Source organism: Phyllostomus hastatus, unplaced genomic scaffold, assembly GCF_019186645.2.
Source record: "Phyllostomus hastatus isolate PE091 unplaced genomic scaffold, TTU_PhHast_1.1 phas_scaffold_39, whole genome shotgun sequence".
In the NCBI taxonomy this organism is placed as follows: domain Eukaryota; kingdom Metazoa; phylum Chordata; class Mammalia; order Chiroptera; family Phyllostomidae; genus Phyllostomus; species Phyllostomus hastatus.
The window spans coordinates 11,712,184-11,736,612 of NW_025334028.1; the positions used below are offsets into that span (position 1 = coordinate 11,712,184).

A 24,429-nucleotide genomic window follows, 5' to 3' on the forward strand; every position below is an offset into this window, starting at 1 on the left:
TGTGGTCGGATCTCCTGTCTATCTCTTCCCATATGCCTGTCCCTATTAGCATCAGGTGGTGGGATTTTTGGACACCTGTGCTTTATAAAAAACTCTGCACGATGCCTCTGATTCTGCACGAAATGACTTGTTGACCACAGAATAGAGATCCCTAGCAACCCTAATGTTGCCTGTTTCCCTCACCTGTAAAATTAAGGATAGAATTAAACTATAGGCAGACTAGCTGCCAGAATGCTGGAGGAGGCCGTTGCTAGGAATGTTTAAGGAGTCACCATTCAAAAGCTCAAGATTTATTAGAACCACTGCCTTTCCCATGCCATGGGCAGGAGCAGTTATTGATGGGACCAGGTAAACAGAGTAGAAAGGAGTTTTAATTTAAATATAATAATCTTAGTACATGGGAACATAATATGCCCCCCCCCCCCCCGCCGATATGTAGTTAATAGATTTGGGTAAAAAGTCATTTATCTAATTTAGACAATCTAATTTCTATAAACAATAACTAATTTTTAAATCACTCCTTGTACCCCTTTGATTTAGACCAATCTAAAGAAATTTAATAGATATTTAATTATAATCAGCATTTGAAAGTTTGTGCTTGTATCGCTTCATTGGCTAACTGATTAATGACCCTCTTGGTCAAAATAACCTTTGTTTAATATGGCTGATCTGTGGGACTTCCTGTACTTTTCGGTTATTTCTTTGTTTAACATGATTGATCTGTAAAACCTTCTGTGTTTTTAGAAATTATTTCTGTGGTAACCATTTCTGTTTTAATAATCACACTATGCATTGAATGTTGTATAACCTCCCCTATAAAAATAAAGATTGATTTTTCTCGGTTGAGTCAGTCAGGTCTAGAGATCCTGGCTGTCCTCCGACACCTCACCCGGTGTCTCGTTTCACCTGAGCCGTTCCTCCTTCGGGGACCCTAAGACCCACCGAAGGTGGACCCCAGCAGCTTGGGGTTATTGTCAGGATTAAATGTGGTGGTAATATGTGTAATATGCATAGCAAATAGTAGGTCCCATGTTTTAAATGCTTGAAAAGAATAGTTGTTACAAGTTTGTAAGACATTAACAAAAGTTATCTTCTTTAATTCTCATAGCTCTTATGATGTTGAGTACCATATCCCCTCACTTTACAGGTGAAGGAATAGGCTTAGGGAAGTTAAATAATTTGGTCAAATTACATGGTCAAAATAAAAATATTGAGAATAATACTTTTCAAATATTTTTCAATGTGTTTTTTTTCTTACATTCTGTTTATCTTAATGCCCTAGGACACCCCAACCATTGACATAATGGTTTCACTGTTTCAGGGGGAAGAACAGATATGAATTAGAACAAAGAAGTGACTGTCAGATGGGAATTCTGAGTCTCTAGTACAGGATTAATTTTGAAAGCCAGGCTTTGTCATGTGAAACAGGGTTTTAAAATGTCCTTCAATATGCATTAGCTTATTAAGAAACACAACTGGTGGGTATGTAGTCCCCCATGATTGAAAGAACAAAAAAGATGTAAACAAAATCTTTGCGTAAAGGAACAGAAAGAAGGAAGCTGGTCACTTCTGATTCAGAGGATTATGGGAAAGAGCAGAGATGACAGTAGTGGAGGGGAGTGTTCAGAATCTACAACAGTTAACCAGACTTTCCATTCTAACCCCGGCTCCATTGTTGTTGTTTAACCAGTTCTAACTTTTAGATTATCTACCTCTCTACATTGTGAGGAATGAAGTATTGTGGGCTATTAATGGCTTTTCTTTGCACTTGTGATAAACTCCTAATTCCTTACCATGGCCTAGAAAACCTTCAATGATTTGGCTCTTGTGCAGAGATTTTTGTGTAAAATAAACCCAACCAGTCTCTTAGCCAGACAGGGGCTTATTTTCTCAGTCCAGAAGCAGGCTATCAGGACTGGTACTGTTACAGAACAAACAAGGGGGGCCTGGGGCGGTATACAATTATTGAAAGAAGGCCCCGGGTCTGTTATGTCCTCCGCCCTAGGAAAGACGTCTCTCAATGCCAGAGATTCGTAAAAAGGAAAGGAAATGTTTATTTAATGCTATACAGACTTCAGGTAGTGACCTAATGTCTTCATCAAAAATCCTAGGGTCCCTTAAAACACCCACAAACAGACACAGTCCTTCCTTCCTTCCCCCTTTGCCCAGTCCAGAGTACCGGATCTCAGGACAGGAAATAGAAGTCCATGGCTCAGGCAGTCCTCTGGTTCTTCCCAGTTAATACTCCATCTCAACTGGGAGACCTCCCTGGGTTCCTGGCACCCTCAGCTGAGTCGCCAGGATCTCTGCTAAAACCAGGTGGTGGTTCCCCTTCTAAAGCTGTGGGGGTCCCCACTCTGTCTAGGCCGCGTGGTTCTCCCTCTCAGGGCTGCGGGAGTCTCCACTCTGTCAAGGCCACGTGGTTCTCTCTCCTAAAGCAGCATGGCTCTCCTTCCTAAAGCAGCACGGTTCTCCCCCAATGGCTGAGGTCCTACCCATTCTGCTAAAGCCACATGGTTCTCTCTCCTAATGGCCACCAAGTCTGGGTTTTAAATCCCCGCGGCCAATCTTCCTCTGCAGCCTCATTTCCGACTCCTCCCACACTCGGCTTCACATGCCAAAACTCGTATCCTTCCAGCTTTACTGGGCTGCCATCATGAGTCTGGGCAGGCGTGGCCCCATGTCATGGAGCCAATCATCTCCAAGTTCCCACGCAGGCGCTGTTCCTCGGGGGACCTGCCCCCCCCCCAAGTTAAGTCTTGGTGGGGAAGTTACTTCCATTCCCCTGGCTCAGGGCATGGCCACAGCTATTTAACAGGTCTAAGCGACCAGCCAAAGGCTATAGATATGTTAAATGACCACACCAGAGGGTAGCTGCAAGGCTGTTGCTATGCAAAACAGCTCTCAATGGCCCTGCTCCATTTGTCCCTTCCCCCAACCCACACCGTGGCGGGGGTGGGGGCGGGGGTGGGGGGGTGGGGGTGGAGACATCTTAAAATCTCCTGGACACTTTAAGTTCTGGACCCCATTTCAAATGTCTATTTGGGGTCCCCCCTCTTGGCTGCACCCTGTAACAGTACCAGTACTTGAGCACTTCATAAAAGACCCAGGCTTTTATGCACTCTCTTCTGCCATCCAAAAGTGTGGCTTTTGTCTTTGTGGTCTCAGTATGGCTGGTCCTTCTCTAGAAATTGTGCCCTCATTTCAAGCAGAAATAAAGGAGGGAAGGGAAATGGCAAAGGATTAATAGTTCCTTCCAAATAAGCCAGTCTCTTATCACCAGAAAAATAATAGCCTTCCTAGAGACCCACACAAGTATGCTTTTACTTTCATCTTAAGATGACCAGGGAGGGTCAAATGGCCCCTTTAGCTTTAGGGAGCACAGGGAGATAAATTTTTAACTGGACACATTTCTACATATGACATGGGTAAATTGGTATTGGGAATCAGTGAGTTGTGTCCATTGTGCTTCATCGCAGATCAGGGTTCCCCCAGTTTTCTACAATACTGTACTTTAAGCACATTGAGCTTTCTCTTCCTGGACTGTGGCCAAGCTCTTTCCTGCCTCAGAGATTTTGCACGTATAGTCCTCTCAGCTCTTCCCCCAGCTTTCCGATGGCTGGCAGCTTCATGTCTTTAGGTATCTCTCAAATGTGACCTCCCCAGAAAAGCCTTCTCTGACACTCTTCCCCTATAATCCAAAGTAGTCACTCCTCCTTCAGTTATTCTTTTCCACCAAAAGTTGTCTATTTCCTTCATAGCACTTCTCCTAATCTGCAGTTCCAAGTATACTTATTTATAGTTGATGTCCCTCCCTTAGAAAGTAAGCTTCGTGAGAGCAGGACCTTGCCCATTTTGTTCACAACTCTGTTCCTGACACTTAGGGTGGTACTTGGTAAATAGTAAGTAATCAGTGAATATTTGTTGTATAAGGAAATAAGTGAGAAGAGGGGGAAATGGTTGGAATTCTTAGATACGATTATTTTTACCAAAGCTATTAATTCCAGTAATCCCATACGCTGGTTTTTACTTAAAAATATTTCTCAGCATCTTTTGCTCATCTCACCAACTATTTTAAGATGCCCTTAAAATTACATGTGGCTTCTACATAAAAAATGACAGCTTTCACTGAAGTTCTGATGACACCCACTTAATTCGGGATGTAAATGGACAGCTATAGGAAACAGTAAATATCCGAGATGGCATTTTGGTTCTGCCCACAAGTGGGCTGCAGCACACGCTCTTCAATTCTAGCTGACCTGGGAGTACAGTTCCTCAGGGGAGGAATCTGGGAGACCCAATTGTCTGCACTGGTGCAATCCCAAAGCCATGGAACTGGTTTTCTTTGCATAGTTGTGGGTCCTTAAATTAAGTGCACTCCAACAGGGCTGCCTTAAAGAATGCAGAATTAGAACGCGTGGGCTTGAAGAACTTCCCATGAAAACTTCCTGTTTCTCCCATTCTTTGATCAGAAGTTTTGTGACTCACTGCCTTATTCCTCTCCTAATGACTAATTTATGAGCAGACTTTAGAAAAAGCCAATTTTTTTAAACAGAACCTGCTTTTGAGAACAAAATTTATCTGACCAGGGGAAGCCAAATCCAGATTTTTTTTTAAAAGCAAGCACATTTTAATAATGGCACCTCACCATCCAAAAGAATCGTTAAAGCTGGATGTTCGGTAAAGCTGTAGACACATTTTATTCAGTAACACTACTGCATGAACTGAAGCAGAAGGCTGGAGACTTTTTTAAAAGAGAGGACTGTGCTAAAGAAAAGGCACGGAGGGGCGTTAAGAGGGTGAGTGGGTGATCCATGTGACTAGGCCATATGGGTTTTTAATCAGAGCTCATTAGATGTCAATGTAAGAAAAGTCCAAACCTGTAAGAATTTTTATGAGTTTGTTTGAGTCAAACTGATGATAATTGCCAGGAAACAAAATCTCAACAGATTGAGAAAATGCTCCGGAAAATGGCGGTTTTATCATTTATTTTATTAATTAGCATCAAAGAAGGAGGTGTGAGTTACATGAAATCCATTGGTGATAGAGTAGGGAGTCTGGAGAAAGCAAAGTAGGGAAATCTCTGGGATTGGATAAAAAGTAAAATGATAGACACATACTTCTTTCACAGTTACGGGCATAAGATAGTTAACAGCCAACAATTAGCATGATAACAATAACAATGAGGAAATTTGCAGCCTTTGGTGTGGTGGTTATGTTTTGAGGGGTCAGAATAAAGGCAGTTACTCTGATATTCCAAAGGTATGTTATCAGGCTCAATTATGGTGAAGACAGACCTTTGTCAGAGAAGATTCTAGCCTAGGACATGACTACCTGCCACAAAAGTTTAGTTAGAAAGTTTTAATTTTAGACCATCCTATGTGTTTACTTTGGTCTGTGAGTTTATCAGGCTGCCAGGCAGGCCTCCCCTTGAGCTTGTCAGGTTTAGTACATGGCCCCTTTTCATTTACATGGAGGAGAAAGAAATTTCTATCTTTTTAAAAAATCAGTCTTGAGAGGGAGAAACAAAGACACCAATCCTTGTATATGCCCCAATGGGGACAGGACCTGCAACCTTGGAGTATCTCGACAAGGCTCTAACCAACTGAGCTACCTGGCCAAGGAACAAATTTCTATGTTTATGGCAGGAGGCAGTAGTGCAAGTTGAAGAAAGGAACCCACTGAAGTTACGCCCTTATGCTGCCACAGGGACTGGGAGCTAGCACACAGGATATACACCTGAATGTCTGTATTTCAAAGAAAAGGGCTCTAAAGTCTTTGAGAAAACAGTTCTGGTTGGTACATGTATGTCACCAAGGGCAGAGAAAGGATTTGTAATTGGAAGCATTCTAAGGCTTATCTGCCTATCACCAGATTTTGCTTGCAATAGACAATAAATTCTCCTGGCAGTGTTGAGCTTTTCCATGCTAGCACTATAAGCTGGGGTGGGAGAGGTGGGGCCTTTGGGATCATCCTAGGGACAAGATCTTCAGCAGCTAGAAGCCTTGGCAGTTGGTCAAGTCTCCTGGTGCAGCGGTTCATATGGAGTCTTTATATGACCACGGTTCTGCAATCTTTAGAACTATACTCCTTAACATTTGATTAACCTTTTAAAATGTTGAAAGTTTCATCACATCTGTGTCTATATCACACCACCGTTACATCGCATTATGTACTTAAAAGTTAAATACTTGCCATGATAATAATATAAATATTATGTTTTGGGCAGTTTGGATTTCCAAATTCAGTTCGGCAAATTTTTGTCTTAAGTTCTCTGGGTGTCTCCCCTTTGTTCCTGCTCCAGGTTGCGTGTCTAATTCACAGCTGGTAGACCAGGCAAAGCCTCCCGAATTGTTGCCGCTGCAGCAAACAAGTTGGTAACGAAAGGAAGAGAAAACCTCAACTCTGCTTATTGTTTGTGCCTCTTGTCTACCTCCTTTTTCTGTAACCTTTCACTCAGATATGACCAGGACACGCGGAGTTGAGCACATCAGCTGTTTGTAACCTTTACTAAAACAGGGTAACAATCTCCTACACACCTCCCTTTCTCTTCCTTCCTCCTTCCCGTTCCTTGCCTATTTGCTCTCTCACTATAGCCCTTCAATTCGCCCCCAAAACGCCTGCGCAGACTGGGAGGTCGAAGAACGCATGCGCCATGGCCTTTGCTTTGCGGCTACGCCGTAAAGCACCGTCGCTACCTCGGATGTCTTCGGCCCGTGCCGCTGTTCCCACGGAAGCTGGGGCCGGGAACTTCGAGGGCCGTGGCTGATCCGGCAGTATTCACAGCACTGGGGAAGGCTCTGGAGTGTTATTTTGGGAGCAGTCCCGGTCGGTGTGTTTATGAAATTAGACCTGGCTACACCCTCTTGGGAATGGGAGGGCGGCCGGGTCCTAGTGCTCGCTAGATCTCCGGGGCCAGGGGCTGAGGGGCGGGCGGAGGCGGCGGCTCAAGCTAAGAGCGACTTCGCTGCGCGAAGCCGTCCGCGGGGCGCTGATGGCCGGGCGCATCCTGGGAAAGACTTTAGCCACCGTGTCTCTCTCTGTGGCCTTGGCCTATGTGACTGTCAAGTCCTCGGGCTTTCGCAGCATCCCGGAGTGCAGGTATTTCCCCTCCTAGTGCTGGCTCCTTATTCCTTATGTTGTGGGTGGGAACCAGCTTCTGGTCCGGCGGATTCTGGAGGCTTTGCTTGCGTCGCGGATGTTTATATCCATAAATGTACACGCTTTTAAAAAGGCTCGGAATGTTTTTATCTCCCCTTTGAAGAAAACCAGTGATAGTGACCTTTTTTATCTCTCATATTGACATTTGCCATCCTCCATAAGTCACAACATTATTGTCTCCAGAGAGTTTAAGTAGCACTTAATTGGGTGTGGTGTTGTCCCATGCCATTTCTTCTGGTAAATACTTAAAGCATTGTTAAAATTAATACATGTACATAATCTTAAGATGTGTACAGTGTAAATGGTGAAAAATGAAAAGTTTAAGTTGTCATTCTTCTTCTGAACCTCAGTGTAGATAATGTACGTGTTATCAATCTCTTTTTCTTGATTTGTCAATTCTGGATACGTTTAGGGACTACGGTAATTTTATCTCACACCGCCTCCTACTTTTATTTTCCTCTTTTCAGGTTTTTATTCTCTGAGTCCACTGTTCAGGAAACACGATGGTGACTGAATTACTCATTCAAACTTAAGGCCTGTGCATTCTGTTAGTCACCTTTTCTATGGAATTGTAAATTTTGACAAGAACCTTTTCTTTCTCTAATTGCTCTCTTTAATAGCAGCCTTTCTTTATTTCATGGTCATAGCAGGTCTTTTGAATCTATAAACATGATCATGTAATAAAAATTACCTTCTATTTCCCGAATTATCTGTCTCTTTTGGGTCAGTGGTTTTGTTATTTTTTTGCCTTTTTCCTTAGTTTTTTTCTCAAACATCTGGTGGACACCGATTATCCGTGTATATTTTTATTGTAGATAATAAGCATTGTTTTCTCTAAATGGGAGGACTGATTGAATATTGATACCACATACCAGAGCACCTAGACTGAAAGTTTTCAGTTGAGTGTGTGTGAACAGGTGGACAGGCTGGGACCCCTTTTGCCCAGACTTTACACTAGTGGAGCAACTTCTTTGCTGAGCATAGCTGCCTTAATTTTATTTCCTCAGTGTGAATTGTAGAGATATTAAGCCTAAGTTTCTACTCTGTTCCCTAACAGCAGTATTCACAATAGAAAATGTAGTTCTTGATTTTCTTTAACTTTTGGCTTTATCCTGAGGGCAGACAAAACTTCCTAACTTTTTGTTTGAAGGGTAGAGAGCGAGGAGGACTAGTTTCCATGGTTACTGTCCTACTGTCCACTTAGGACATTTGAGCTCACTTATTTCAAGCTTGAAACCTCTCAGGGTCTTCTTGTAGGAATGGCATCTCTTCTTTACCCTTTCATGCACGTTATCAAATATAACTTACTCTACTTTGGTTTGTAGTTCAGTATGTTTCCACCTATTTTCTACCTTTCTGAAGTTGGTTTAAGTCTCTTAATCACTGGTGGTGTTTTATTCTCTCACTTGCTGTGGATGTTGTTAACCTTTGTATATCCATCTATCTATCCAGTGGGATTTGGGGAGGGCAGCAATAAACATCTGTGCTCTCTGAAAGTCACTAATGCCTTTTGATAGATGCCAGTAGAACAATGTAAAATTGCTTGGCAGTTATTCTTCATTTTTATAATGCTGGGAACTCTAGGTGAAGCAGGTTATATCCAAAACTAGTGACTGCTTACTGGCTTAGAAGAAAAAGCCAAAGTTAAGCAAATAAGTATGTATTGAGTAACTGGTGCATTATATTGCAAGGTGTTCTGGAAGAGGCAAAATAAATTTATTATCAAGAATTTTCCCGTCCTTTAATAATTTGGGTAAATCCAGAAAGTCATGGTTTTGCAGTTGGTTTTTGTAATTTGACTAGAAAGTTGCAAATGCCTATTTTCTAGAAGAAAAAATGATAGTACGTAAAGATATAGTGAATGCTTCCAAATTTTCTATCAGGATTTATTAGCAATATGTGGAGAATAGTGTTTATTTTATTCCTGTGAACACATGAATACATGTGTGAGCCAAAAATGAGATTGAGATAGTATAGCATAATCTTAAGATACTGGAATTTGGACCCAGCTTGCCTGGGATTGGATCCTGATTCTGCTATCAGTTTTGTGACCTTGATAAATTTAATTAACCTCTCTGGGCCTTAGTGATTTTATTTCTAAAATAAGGACAGTAGTACCTAATGTTAGAGTTGTGAGGATCAAAGGAGCTAATGTAACATAAGAACAGTGTCTTGCACATAGCATGTACTACACACATTTAGTCATTAGTATCACTGTACATTTGCTTTATCTCAAAGCAAAAACCAGTTCCTAAAACCGTCAAACTTGAGGAAATGCAATGCTGATGTGGTACAAATCAGTATTGCATTTCCTCAAGTTTGACGGTTTTAGGAACTGGTTTTTGCTTTGTAATACGAACTTTATCAGCTACTAAATTCCCATTGGCATGGTCAAATATGTTTTTTTGTACCTATTTAGTAATCCAATAAAAGAACCTCGGCTGTATATTGTGTATTATATGTATTCTTGTTCTGATCCCTTTCAGTGTATCACATTTAAGCAGCAGATAAAAACAGGAGATATAAGTACTTCTTAATGTGGTAGGATACATATTTTTTGAATTTTGCTCTTTTTTTGGTAAAATTAATTTTTTTTGAAAAGTAAACAATCAGGTGTGTAAGTTTATCTTATCAGAGTGGGTAGCAGATTTGTGAAATTGCACATGCTTATTGCTAAACTACACGGAACAGAGGCTCATTCTTAAAAAAACATTTTTGGTACTTGGTTAGGATAGAGTAGAACAAGATCAGAGTTTCCTGTTGGGCATATTCATAATACCCTTGACTTTTTTCTTACCCAATTCCTAAACCATGAAAAATAACTCTAATTTTATAATAGAATTCAGTTAGAGACTGAGTCTCCATATTTAAAATTTTGCTTTTCTGAACGTACATACCTGAAATTTATTTGCACATATACATTGCATTTATGTTCATTTTTATTGAGTATGGGTTTAGAATGCATGATGAAGAACTTATTTTGAGTGTTCATTATTTGAATTTCCAAAGCTAGGGCATCTTAGGCAAGCAAAAATCATCATAATATGAAAACAGTGACTCTACTACTTTTAATAAAATTAGTCACATGTCATATACCATTCTCCTACCTTATACTTTGAAGAGCCCCTCTGTGGTTATTAACTTTTTTTTTAATCTGTCAGGCTTTTCCTGATTATTGGGTATTTGATAATACCTTACAGATGTAAACTGAGTGCCAAATGAAATAGCAGTTGTTTCAAAGTCTTTAAGTAGGATGAGAGGGAACAGCTTGAATTCCACATAAAGGTATTGACAAACAAGAATAGGAAAGAATTAAGCCAGTTAAGAATTAGAAAAGACAGTTGGGCAGTTTCTCACAAGACTTACCATAATGATCCAGCAGTCTCCCTCTTTGGTATTCACCTAAAGAACTGAAAACTTAATGTCCACACAGAAATCTGCACACTGATGTTTATACCTGCTTTATTCATAATTGCTGGAACTTGGAAGCAACCAAGATGTTCTTCAGTAGATGTATGGATAAATAAACTGGTATACCTGGACAATGGAATATTGTTCAGCTCTGAAAAAAAAAAAAGAGCTATTAAGCCATGAAAAGACATGGAGGAAGCTTAGGTGCATATTACTAAATGAAAGTAACCAATCTGAAAAGGCTACATACTTACGATATCAACCATATGACATTCTGGAAAAGGCAGAATAAAGACAATAAAAATATTCCTGGCTTCCAGGGGTTGGGGGGGGGCAGGTTGGAATGAACTGGTGGAGCTCAGAGGATTTTTTAGGGCAGTGAAACTACTCTGTATGATACTCTAATTAATGGCTGATACATACCTGATGTATAACACCCAGAGTAAATCTTAATGTTTACTATGGACTGTGCATGATGATGATATGTTAATGTAGGTGCATCTATTGAAACAAACAAACCCCTCTGGTAGGGCATGTTGATAGTGGAGGAGGTGCTGTGTGTATTGGGGTAGGCGTTAGGGGTATTTAGGAACTCTGTACTTTCCATTCAATTTGGCTGTGAACTTATATCTGTTCTAAAAAAAATAGTCTTACATCTGCTCTAAAAAATAAAGTCTATTTTAAAAAAAGTGTAGGTGAACCTTGGCTGCTTTTTTCAATTCACAGAGACAGGCACATGGAAAATAATAAACTATTGCTCTTGTTAAAAAAAAGTTGACAAGGCCAAGAAAGGATAGTGTTTCAAGAATGAATGATTTGAGTGTCAAAAGATTAAGAGAGGTCTTGGAAAGATTTTGATGAAGACTTCTAATATTTTTGCCAAAATCATCCCCTATGATCTGTGAAGGTAAAAAGAAAAGTGAAGGTAGCTAGCTGTATTATGCACTTATACAAGTTTGTTGAAAACAAAATAATATTTGAGTAATTCTTTGTTCTAAGACAGTATGTGTGTGTGTGCATGTGTGTAGTTGGTTATAACCTAGCTTATTTAACTAATGTAAAATTTATTTTTGTAATTTTAAATGTCATTTTATAAAGATTAGTTCTTTAACATTACAAACTCCTTTCCACTAATTAAAATGGAATTTTGGTCTTTACCTCACATGGCCTTTTTCTGTTACTTTAGGGGAAGGACCTCCTGTATCTGTGATTTGCCAGGTATTATTATGCCAGACACAGCATATTATGTTATGTTGAACTACAATTGATACACTCCCTGTTCTGTTTGCTTAAAATCAGATGGTACCCTAATAAATGTAAAATCAGAATTGTGGTAATTCCATGAAAAGTATAATAGAGCTCTGATAGCATATAGCATGGGGCACTTATTTCTCCTAGGGAGTTAGGGAGGAAGACTATCCTGAGAAAGTGAACTTTGAACTGATATGAAGGATGAGTGTAGGTGAGCTAGGTGGAGGAGGAAGTAAATAGGATGTAGGCAAAAAGAAAAGCATGTGGCTTCCCATGTTGGAAGGGAACATGGGAGTTTTTATGCACAGACAGGTTAGTATGGCAAAACTACAAAGTGGTGACAAGTATGGTAGGGAGTTCTTATAGGTCAGTTTAAGAATTTTTGTATTTTTTAAAGGAAATTTCTTCATGCAAACACAATTACATAAATTGACCAAATATATAAATATGATCATACCTCCTTTTATTTGGTGTGTGTAAGCGTTTTTCTTTTTTTGCTTGCTTCCTTCTCTCCTTTTATCTGTTTCTTATCCCTTCTTCCAACCCTCTTCTCTTTTCTCTCTCCCTTTTTCTGCCACCCACCTTTCCCCCCTCACTTTTGGCTTCCCTCTTCCCACTTTCTTTTCCCTCAACTTCCTTTTTCCATCTCCTTGCCTTTCTCCTCCCCCTTTTTTTCCCTCCCCCTTCTCCTTTTCCTTCTCACTCCCTTTTTCCTCACCTCTTCCCTTTTTCTTCTTCTCGTATCTGCACTATATTCTCTAATCCATGTTTAGAACCTGATGATATAGATCCTTCTGAATTTTCCTCATGCTCATATAATAAATAGTATAGACATTTGTAGTAGGCTGAACAGTGGCCTACTTTTTAGATGCCCACATTTTAATCCCTGAAACCTGTGCATATATTGCTGTACATGGCAAAAGACACTTGACAGATGTGATTAGGATTAAGGACTTTGAGAAGAGGAAGGTATCCTGGATTTTTTAGGTCGGCCCAATTTAATCACAAGTCTTTAAAAATGGAGAAATGTTCCTAGCTATGGTCAGAGAGGGCTGTAACTACTGAAAAAGGGTCAGAGAAATTTGGTTGTTGCTGGCTTTGAGGATGAAGGCAGAGGAACCTGAGGCACAGAATGGGGGTGGCCTCCAAAAGCTTTGAAAGGCATAGAAATGAATTCTCTAGAACCTTGGAAAGAATGCTGCCCTGTCAATATGGCATGTTGGTTTTAACCCAGTGGGACCTGTATCTGACTCCTAACTTACAGAATTATGGTAAATTTGTATTGCATTTTTATTGAGGTATAATGGACATTTATATCACTTTTAGGTATACAGCATGATTCAATATTTGTATATATTACAAAATGATCATCTCAAGTCTAGTTAACATCTGTCACCAAAGAGTTACAGGATTTTTTTTCTTGTGATAGGAACTTTTGAGAGTTACTCTATTAGCAACTTTCAAATATGCAATACAGTATTATTCACTATGGTGGCCAAGCTGTACATTATATCCCCAGGACTTACTTTATAGCTGAAAGTTTATACCTTATGACTCCTTTTACTCATTTTGCAGCCCCCCCCACCCCTGCCTCCAGTCTCACCTCTGGCAACTACCAATCTGTTCTCTATATGAGCTTGGGGTTTTTTCTTTGTGTTTTTAGATTTCACATATAAGTCAGATCATGTAGTATTTATCCTTCTCTGTCTGACTTATTTTAGCATAATGCCCTTGAAGTCTATCCATGTTATGGCAAATGGCAAGATTTCATTTTTGATGGCTGAATCATATTCTGTTGTGTATGGAATATTTTCTTCTTGCATTTACCCATTGATAGATACTTAGGTTGTTTCTATATCTTGGCTATTGTAAATAACACTGCAGGGAACATGGGATTGGGTATACCTTTTCAAATCAGTGTAAATACCTAGACATGAAATTGCTGGATCATATGGTAGTTCTATTTTCAATTTTTTGAGGAACCTCCATAGTGTTTTCCATAGCTTCTGCTCCAATTTACATTTCCACTAACAGTATACAAGGATTCCCTTTTCTCCATATCCTTGCCAACACTTATTATTTCTTGTGTTTTGATAACAGCCATTCTGACAGGTGTGAGGTAATACCTCTCTTCATTTTGATTTGCATTTCCCTGATTGGTGATGTTGAGTATCTTTCATGTATGTGTTGTCCATCTGTAGGTCTTCTTTGGAAAAATGTCATGAAATTTTCCTTGTATGTTTTGTTCTAGGAGTTATATTTTCAGGTCTTATGTTTGGATTTTTGATCCATTTTGAGTTAATGTTTATATATGCTGTCAAGTAAGGGTCTGTCTTCAACCATTTGCTTGTGGAAACCTAACTTTCTCAGCACCCTTTGTTGAGAAGACTGTCTTTCCCCATTAAATGATATTGGCATCACTGTTGAAAAGCATATGACCATATATGTTAAAATTTGTGCCTGGGCTTTCTGTTCTATTCCATTGGTCCATATATCTGTCTGTATTCTGGTACTACAGTGTTCTCATTACTGTAGCTTTGTAGTAAGTTTTAAATCAAGAATTGAGAGACCTCCAACTTTGTTTTTCTTTTTCAAGATTGTTTGAGCTATTTAGGGTCCCTTGTTCCTGATCTTAAAGGAAAAGCATTCAGTCTTTCATCATCAAACCAAAAAGCTGTGGACTTTTTGTATATGAGCCTTTATTATATTGAGATAGTTTCCTTTTTTTCTTAGGTTGTTGAATGTGCTTATCATGAAAAGGTATTGAAATTTGATCAAGACTTTCTGCATCAATTCAGATGATCATTTTTTTCTTCATTCTGTTTAAGTGGTGTATTAAACTGATTGTTTTTTGTATGTTAAACTACCTTTGCACTCCAGGAATAAATCCCATTTAGTCATGGTATATAATACTTTTAATATAATGTTGAATTCACTTTGGTTCTACTTTGCTGAGGATTTTTGCAGTTGATATGCATCTGGGGATATTAGACTGTAATATTCTGGTTGTGTCTCTGTCTAGTTTTGATATCAAGTTAATAATGCTGGCTACACAGAAAGAACTTGGAAATATTTCCTCCTCTTCATTATTCAGAAAAGTTTGAGGAATGTTGATTCTCCTTTAAACGTTTAATAGAATTTACCAGTGAAACCATGTGGTCCTAAGCTTTTCTTTGTTGGAAGGAAATAAATAAGGTTTTTGTATCATTTTTAAAAATTATTTATAGAACCTTATTCAAATTTCACCACTTGTCCTGAAATTTTATTTTCCTTTATGGTTCAGGAACTGATCCAGGATCACTGATTGAATTTAGTGATATTTTCATATCTCTTTAGTCTCCATTTATATGTAAGAGCTCATCTAACTTCATCTTTCATGACCTTACCAATTTAGAGTGAAGATTTTTATTCTGTAAGATGTCCTTTACCTGGGTATGTTCTGTAGTTTCTTATGTCTAGACTCCAGTCAAATACTCTTGTAAGGAAAAGTCAGAAGTGATCACCGTGTACTTCTCAATGTGTGGTATTAGGAGGCACATGATGTTGACTTCATTATCCCATCAAGTTGGTGTTTGTCCCATTGACTGTTTGTCTCAAGAGGGGCAAGTTGGTGTTGAGAGAGCAGGGGCAGGGAACGGTCATCAGTTTGCCCTGTTCTAGGAATTCCCTTTTCTACTTTAGATGTCCTAATTTAGGGTCATTGGGAATTTTAATCTTTATTTTAAGAGTAATGGGAAGGAGGAGACATGAAAAATTTTTGTTAATGCTGTGAGATAAGGGGTAAGGCTCAGGGTTTTTTTTTGTCTGTTACCTAATTATTTCAGATTTATGCATCTTAATTTTACTCTAAAGTTTGTATATTTATCACAGCCTGATTTTACATTACTTCATATACAATATAAGACCCTTATAACAGTATATTTCTATTTTCCAGTTATTCTTCCTTTGTGCTATTCTTGCCATACATTTTACACATGTATGTTAGACTATAGAAATGTATTCCTTCATGCAGACTTAAACAGTCTTTTACATTTGTTTTTGTGGTTGAATTTTTATAACAAACTTTCCTTCCCCAGCTTTTATGCTAATCAAAGTTAAACTACTGTTCTTTTTTCTCCAATAAAATAAATTCATTGTAGGTTCCAATTAATAAGATTTAGCAATATTTCCCAAATTTTCGTATTTGAGAATAATCTTTCCTAGATGTTGGGCCTATATGTTAATATGCATCAAATTTGAATTTTCTGAATTTTAAGTCTTTGAAATGGAAAAGTATGTTTTTACTTCTTGAATTAGGTTTTTTACTGTTTTCTTTTTTGTTACTTATTTAAATATCCTTTTCTATTTGCCTCCCAGAAACTCACTTTCATCTTGTGGATTTCATCTTAATTCCAACATCATGTCTGCTTCTAATGGTGCCAAAGGAAATTCCCACAACAAGGCTAGGACATCTCCTTACCCAGGTTCAAAAGTTCAACGCAGCCAGGTTCCTAATGAGAAAGTAGGCTGGCTTGTTGAGTGGCAAGACTATAATCCTGTGGAATACACTGCACTCTCTGTCTTGGCTGGACCTAGGTGGGCAGATCCTCAGATCAGGTGAGCAAATTAGCTGGCATTAGTTGGGTGTAAGACTTTTACAGAAAATAATGGTAAATTATTTGTAAATTATTATTTTGACACTTGAAATATTTTTATCTAGTGCTTGATTTTGTTGTAACTTAGTTTCCATATTTGCTTAAACTCTTGCCAAAGCTAGACAGTCCATGTTTTTTTATTCTTTTTGGGGTTTTAGGGTGATTGTTCCAAATGGGTATATTTATTTTGCTATGGAGTTTCTTGTTTTTTTGAAATGACAAATGGTATCTGTCTGGGTTATCAATGGAACATCTTTTGTGGTGGTTTTCCAACATATCTGGACTTGTATTTGAAGCACTGAAAATATTTTTCAGAAATATTTTTCAAATTACTAGGAACAGGGTGATGAAAAATTAGACCAGTGTGAAAAAATAGAAAAGGGATTGATAAAAGAGAGAAAGAGGAAAACAAAAATATCAAGCAAAAAATGCTTTGACTAAAGTCATTAAAGTGCTGCATTGATTTGCATTTTATATTTATATTCCTTTTAATAAATACAGTGTACTACCCATGAGCTAGGCACTGTACTAAATGTTTTATAAACGTTATTTTATTATAAGTATTCTGAAAGGCAAACAGGGTTGTTATTTCTACTTTATAGAAAAACAAAACACAAAAAATGGAAGTACTGTAAGTTTGTGCTTTGCATATGGTCACAGAGCTAGTAGATGGTATAACTTGGAGGAACTCATTCTCACTCCAGAATTTATGATCTTAAATACTCTGCTTTTTAAACTGCCTGGTTTTAGAACCATTGTGCAAGTTTCATTTAACTGGGTAAATTTGTTGTAAATCATAGTCCTTTTAAGGCATTATTTAGTCAAAAATTTCACTAGTTGGGTAATTCCAGTATTAGTTCATTAGATTATTGAACTTTACCGTGGACTTATTCCTGTCACTTGATTTTGACTTACAGTGTCCTTATTTTCTCTAAAGATGTATTTATAACTTAGTGATAGTACTTGGATTATTAATTAATCATGAAGTTAAACTGTGGAGAAATTATTAACTTTAAATGTTCCATTTCCCCCATTTTAGAGGATGTACATATTTATCTAAATATAAATATACATTATACACAATTAAAATCAATGACATTGGCAGAGGTGCTATATAGAGTAAATAGAGGAAGATTAAATATATTTTCTTATTTTTCATTTAATTTTTTAACATTTAAATATGTATCACCATCTAAATCAAGCTTTATTAAACATTAATGCTTTAATTATAGTTATGTTTGTGCTTTTTTATTTTAATGGTGAATTTCTGGATTCCCAAGAGCATTATAATTCTGGTTTTATAATTTCATAACTTTAATCATTTAATTCTTTTTATTTGTGTGTTAGATGGAAGATTGGTTAGAAGTCTTAAGGGAATGTGTAGATTGTTCAAATTGGAAATTATTCCCAAAACAGAGCACAGATATTTCTATGGTTAATTTCTGGAGTTAAGGCAAGAAAAAAGTGAAACTTATGTCAGAGTTATCCATGACCTATCCAGTGCTATATAGCTCTTTATTCACTGACAGTGCAGTTATATCAGTGATTTCATAGTGGTGAGGAAAGTAGTTTATATATTTAAAAAATATTTTTATTGAGTTCTGACAAATACAGAAAAGTGTATATTTCTTAAGTGTGCAGCTATAGTCGAGTAAAATTTTATGTTTTTATAGCTCTGTAACTAATACCCAGATTAAGATCTAGAACATTTTTAGCAAATTATATCTATTTTAATTTACCTTATATTTATTATGAAGTTTGTGGGTTGAATTCACTGTTTTGTGGGTTTACTTTGATAAAAATTATAATCACTATACATTTGAAGAAATTAAAATTACTTTGAGATAGTAGAAACATCAAGATATCAGAAAGAATCTTACTTTTGGGGCCCAAAAATAAGAACTGATAATTGACATAATTTGTCTGCAGACAATTCCTTCTTGCTAATAATAATATAAACTTTTTGTAGTATGTGGGAGGAAGTCCAGTTCTTCTGCCTTTATTTCTTTCTGGAGGGGTTGTGTACATATCCTTAGCATGTTTTGGTTAACAGACTTTTTTCTCAAACTGCTTTGAAGTAGTGAAATGAATGTGTAAATTAAAACTAAGCCTTAAAATGTTTAGTTTGAGGGATACAACAGATTGACTGACATTATTAGTTGGTAGTATTGGACCATTATTTCTTATTTTTTATTGGTGTTCTCATTTCAGTGAAAGCACCTTTTCTCCCAAGTTTAATGAAAAAGATGGGCATGTTGAGAGAAAGAGCCAGAATGGCCTGTATGAGATTGAAAATGGAAGACCTAGGTAGGTCCTGGGAGTGGAACATCCTACAATAATGGGTCTTCAAAAGGGTCTATGGGTCTATAATTATATTTATAGAAAATATAATTAACACTTACTGAGTACTTGTATGTGCCAGACATTGTACAAAAGTATTTATATATGTGATGTAATTAATTAATCACAATAACTGGATGGATATTTCTAGTTCCATTTACAGATAAAGAGAGAGGATGTAAGCAATTTGCATATATTTCATAAGTGGCAGAGGCAGGATTTGAATGCATCTTTTGGTAACCCCACCTTGAAGGTAGAAACACAATTGTTTAAGTTAATAGAGAAAGGAATGAAAATTGTATGTTAAGTATTTATTTATTAAAAGTGATAATTCCTTTAATAAGAATTATCTGAACATAAAAGCAAAACTAAAAATAACTCAGTGATATAATACCAAGAATTTTCTATACTTTTAAAAATGATTTTTCTATATAACTCCAAAAATTTCCACTTTCCTTAAGAAGACGTAAAAGTTTGGAAGAAATGTAAAAATTAGCATGCTCCAAATAAAACAAAGGAAGGCCCACAGATTTGTAACCATGGTTCTTATCTTGTAAAAATATTGCAGTTTATTTTCTTAGTTCCTCTGGGACAAGGAAATTGATACTACTCATCTCACTGTGATCTGGTCATTTAGTTTTGCTAAATTCTTTCTTTGTTGAAAACTTATTTACCTGTCTATGTTATTGGATCTTTTTATGTCAGACTGTCCTTGTATTTGACTTATTTCTTAGGTTCTTTTATTGGTAAAATATATTAAAAGATATGTACAAATATAAAAGAATAGGCAGCAAAGGCAAGATAACATATTGCTTTATTCCAGAGTCTTGGAGTGATAGAAACCAACTCTAGCTTGCCTAAAGCCAAAAATGAGGTTTATCTGTACTCTGAGGCTCTGGGGTCATCTCAAGGAGCTCAAAGCAGAAATTTAGCTAACTTTAGGAATGGGTGAAATTGGAAAATCATCAGGACTCTCTCTCTCATCTCTGCTTTTCTTTATATGTTGCCTTCATTTCTCCTCTGCAAACAACTGTCTCTGCTTCTGAGGCTACAGGATAGTCTGTATGTCTTTTTCAAAACCTCTAGTTTACAAGTTACAGGTGTAGACATCTCAGAAACAAACATCCCATTTTTTAAATTTATTATTATTATTTTATACCCCTCACCCTAGGATATGTGGATTGATTTTTAGAGAGAAAGGATGGGGTGGGTAGAGGGTTGGGCAGAGAGAGAGAGAGAGGAGGGGGGCAGGGAGGGAGGGAGAAGAGAGGAGAGAGAGACAGAGAGATGAAAGAGAAACATCAATCAATTGCCTCCCGTGTGTGCTCTGACTGGGGATTGAGTCTGTAGCCTTGAGTCTGTAGTCTGTAGCCTTGAGTCTGTAGCATGTGCCCTGACTGGGAATTGAACTAGCAGCCTCTTGGTATGTGGGATGATGCTCCAACCAACTGAGCCACCCAGCCAGGGGTGACATTCTGTCTCTTAATATTGACTTTGATTATTTGTGTTCAGGGGTAATTTTTTACATGGAATAAAACAGTTACTGGCCACCCTGCCCCTCCTGTGAATTTCAAAAGTAGAATTATTGTCACCTGGCCAGTTGTCTTGTTTTGTCTTTCTGTTTTTACCAGAAGTCTTGCTGAACTATTTCTCTCTTTTCTTTAAAATTGAATTTACTGGGGGGGACATTGGCTAATAAAATTATATAGGTTTCAGGTATACAGTTCCATAGTGCTGAAATATTTCTAAGTCTAGTACAAAACAATATAAAAATTCATTTAACTTTAATAACAGTCATATAGAAGACCAGAATAAAAAACAATGTCTGAAATAAAAATTTTGGCAAGTTATTTACTTTTACCTACTGGGAGGACAAAAGATATAATGTTAAATAGGTAAGGCTGTAGATTGGGGCATTTTACTGACACATAATGAGGAAAGTTGAACATTTAACAAGATAACTGATGGAAAGAAAAACATTCAGGTATGACTCTTGTTTACCTGCCAGACTTTTTAATATTGGATTATGGCATTAGAATAAATAGCAAGTAGGCATTTTCATATAAAATTGTTTTCTTTAAAAAGTGAATACTTGAAATACTTGAAATTTTACTACCACCTTATTATATGCTACAAAATATATATTACTGATAATAAAAATTCAGAACCCCCTGATGAAAAATGGACTGCAAAATTTAACAAAAAATATTTTGATGGGGAGGGTTGTAGGAGAATGGAGTAGAAAGAGAGGGTGATGAGAAAGTGAAGAGAAGTGTGAGAGTCTGGAATAAATCATAGCTGTTGTAGAGATGGATGATTTAGGTGCAGAGCATCTTAATCTTCAAAATTTAGGAGTCCAGTAAGGCTTTAGTTTGTATTTAGGAGTACATGCAAAAACAAACGAATTCTTATATTGTAGAACAGCTTTGGAAACGAGATCCTGCTCCTGGATCAAGCCCAGAACTTAAGACACACACAAAAGAAAAGTTAAATAACAATAGAAGGAAAGATGTGCTTTCAGTGCTAGATATATGATAGTGCTACTGGGTTTAGGTGGAGATACTCATTTCTTTTATTAATATTACTACCTTTTATTCAGCCATATCAAGTTGCATTAGAAAAGATGAACCCATTCAATTGATTTTTTTTTTCCCCAGAAATCCTGCAGGACGGACAGGATTAGTTGGCCGAGGGCTTTTGGGGCGATGGGGCCCAAATCATGCTGCAGATCCCATCATAACTAGGTAAGAACTAAGAAACCATTTCAGTAGCAGAGAGCTAAGTGATTGGAAAAATACAGATTATAACCATGTGTTTACATATATACATACAGCTATAAGTATATGTACCTATGTATTGTGTTTATACATATATATGTTTATGTGTTTGTATACACACATGTATTTATATATACACATAGAGACATCTATATATACCTATGTATATACACAAAATCTATATGTTGAAAGGACTTTATGTGAAATTATAATGATGGGGTATGTGTGAAGCTGCAGTTTTTGTTGTATGTAGTAGTTACCAGTAAATGTTTGTGAGTGGACAGAGCCATCATTCACCTTCTTACCCCTTCTCTCATCCAGTTAGTGTAAATATTCTGTTTCTTTGATTTAAGTAAAATAGTGTAGTGATTAAGAGTGCAGATTCTGGAACCAGATTGCCTGGGTTCATCTTGGTTTACACAACTTATTCACTCTGCAATTTTGGGCAAGTTTCACTTCTCTGTGCCTCATTTTCCACATCTGTAAAATAAAAACAGTAATACAGTTACTAAACAGGGTTATTTTGAGGCTTAAATGGGTAAGCACTTATTGCAGTACCAGGTACATAGTAAATGCTATATAAATTGTCTTTAAAAAATGAAAGTTGCCCTGGCTGGTGTGGCTTAGTGGATTGAGCTCTGGCCTCTGAATCAAAGGGTTGCTGGTTCAATTCCCAGTCAGGGCACATGCCTGGGTTACAGGCCAGATCTCCAGTAGAGGGTGTGCAAGAGGCAACCACACACTGATGTTTCTCTCCCTCTTTTCTTCCCTTCCCCTCTGTTTAAAAATAAATAAATAAAATCTTTTAAAAATTAAAAAAAAAGTGAAAGTAAAACTTGTTCTCTTTCCATTCTCACTGTGGCTGCCTTTCGCTCTGTCCCTCATCATCTTGTATCTGGATCGTGCCAACAGTCTTCCAGCTCGTCTTCTTGCCTCCAGTCTTCCTTCCCTCCAAAACAACCTACATACCTTTGTCAAAGGGAGTGAGCTTTCTAAAATGCAAATTGCTTGTGGCTTTACCCAGCTTAAAGATATTTTCTGGCTTCCTTTCCTAATTTCTTCAGCCTCTTCCCTCATCTTTCCCTCACTGATGCTCATACTGCCAGATTTCACATACACATTCGATTTTTAACCATGTTTTATTTTCTGTTTTCATTCAGTGACACTGTAAACAAATAATTTTTTAAAAGAGCAACAAACTAGGAACTCTGTATGTTGAATACATCATTTTATGTTACAACTTTTACCCTCATGATTTTTTCCATCTGGAATCCTTGAAAACAGATGTCTTTTCTTTTTAATTATGATTTTGTTCATTGTGCTATTACAGTTTTCCCAATTTTTTCTCCTTTGCCCTCCTCCACCCAGCACCCTCTATTTCCTCAGGTAATCCCCACACCTTTGTTTATGTCCACAGGTCATGCGTATTGGTTCTATGGCTACTCCATTTCCTATACTGTACTATATATCCCCATGGCTATTCTGTTACTACCAATTTGTACTTCTTAGTCCCCTCAACTCTTCACCCATCCCCCCACACCTGACAACCATCCCCCTCTTCAAAATGCTCTTGGTATCCATGATTCTGTCTTTGATAGATATGTATTTTTTTGCCATTTTATTGTTCATACTTTTGATCTTCTTTTTCTTAAGTCCATTTAACATTTCATATAATAATGGTTTGGTGATGATGAACTAACTCCTTTAGCTTTTTCTTGTCTGGGAAGCACTTTATCTGCCCTTTGATTCTAAATGATAGCTTTGCTGGGTAGGGCAATCCACTTTTCATGACTTGGAATATTTCTTGCCGCTCCCTTCTAGCCTGCAAAGTTTCTTTTGGGAAATCAGCTGACAGCCTCATGGGAACTCCCCTGTAGGTAACTAACGTCTTTTCTCTTGCTCCTTTTAAGATTCTCTCTTTATCTTTAACCTTTGACATTTTATTTTATTTTATTTTTCTGTAGGAAAGTATTTTTTTTATTGTTCAATGACAGTTGTCCCCATTTTCCCCCCATTACTGTCCCCCAATCTACCCCCCCCCACTTCCCACATTCAGTTCTCCCCCCCATACCGTTAATCTTTGTCCATGGGTCCTTTATACATGTTCCTTGATGACCCTTCCCCTTTTTTGTAGGAAAGTTTTAAATTATAGACTCAATTACTTTGGTAGGCATATAGGACTATTGAGATTTCCCATCTCATGTCAGTTTTAATAAGTTTTTAGAAAGCTTGCCCGTATCATTTTATTGAAATATCTAATTATAGGCTTAACTAATTTCTAATACCTGCTCATTAAATTTTTAATGTCTGTAGGTTCTAACGTGATGTTCCCTTTTCAGTCTTACTATTGGTAATTTGTTTTCTTGAATAGGCAATCTTTTCAAAAAAATAACCTCTTAGGTATTATACAGCTTTTTTCATTGATTCATATTCCTTTATTTTCTCTGTTTATTTGGATTTGATTCATTGTTCTTTATTCTAGTTTCTTCTTTTTTTTAAATTATTTTGTTGTTGTTCAATTACAGTTGTCTGCATTTACCCCCCACCACTATCCTCCCACCCCAGCCAAACCCACCTCCTCCCTGCTTCCACCCCCCTTGATTTTATCCATGTGTCCTTTATAGTTGTTCCTGAAAACCCCTTCCTTCCATTATCTCCTCCCACCTCCCCTCTGGTTACTGTCAGATTAAAAAGTTTCTGCATGGCTAAAGAAAACAGCATTAAAATGAAAAGAGAATGAACTGTATGGGAAAACATATTTGCCAGTGATAACTCAGACAAGGGTTTGATCTCCAAAATGTATAAAGAACTCACACGACTCCACTCCAGGACGACAAAAAACCCAATTAAAAAAT

The 24,429-nt window shown here is 37.4% G+C and overlaps 1 protein-coding gene across 5 annotated transcripts in view; it reads left to right on the forward strand.

The window, feature by feature from the left end:
- Positions 1–6,690: 6,690 nt before the first annotated feature.
- Positions 6,691–24,429, forward strand: part of NUDT9 (nudix hydrolase 9) — a 36,022-nt gene continuing 18,283 nt past the window's right edge. For 2 of the 5 annotated variants that reach the window (XM_045820130.1, XM_045820134.1), the window contains exons 1-4: positions 6,691–7,101; positions 16,180–16,419; positions 18,669–18,764; positions 21,455–21,541. In XM_045820130.1, coding sequence (XP_045676086.1) covers positions 6,995–7,101; positions 16,180–16,419; positions 18,669–18,764; positions 21,455–21,541 — 530 coding nt within the window. In that variant the 5' untranslated portion in view covers positions 6,691–6,994. The remainder of the gene's footprint in view (positions 7,102–16,179; positions 16,420–18,668; positions 18,765–21,454; positions 21,542–24,429) is intronic. The other 3 variants (XM_045820132.1, XM_045820131.1, XM_045820129.1) reach the window with 3 other exon arrangements.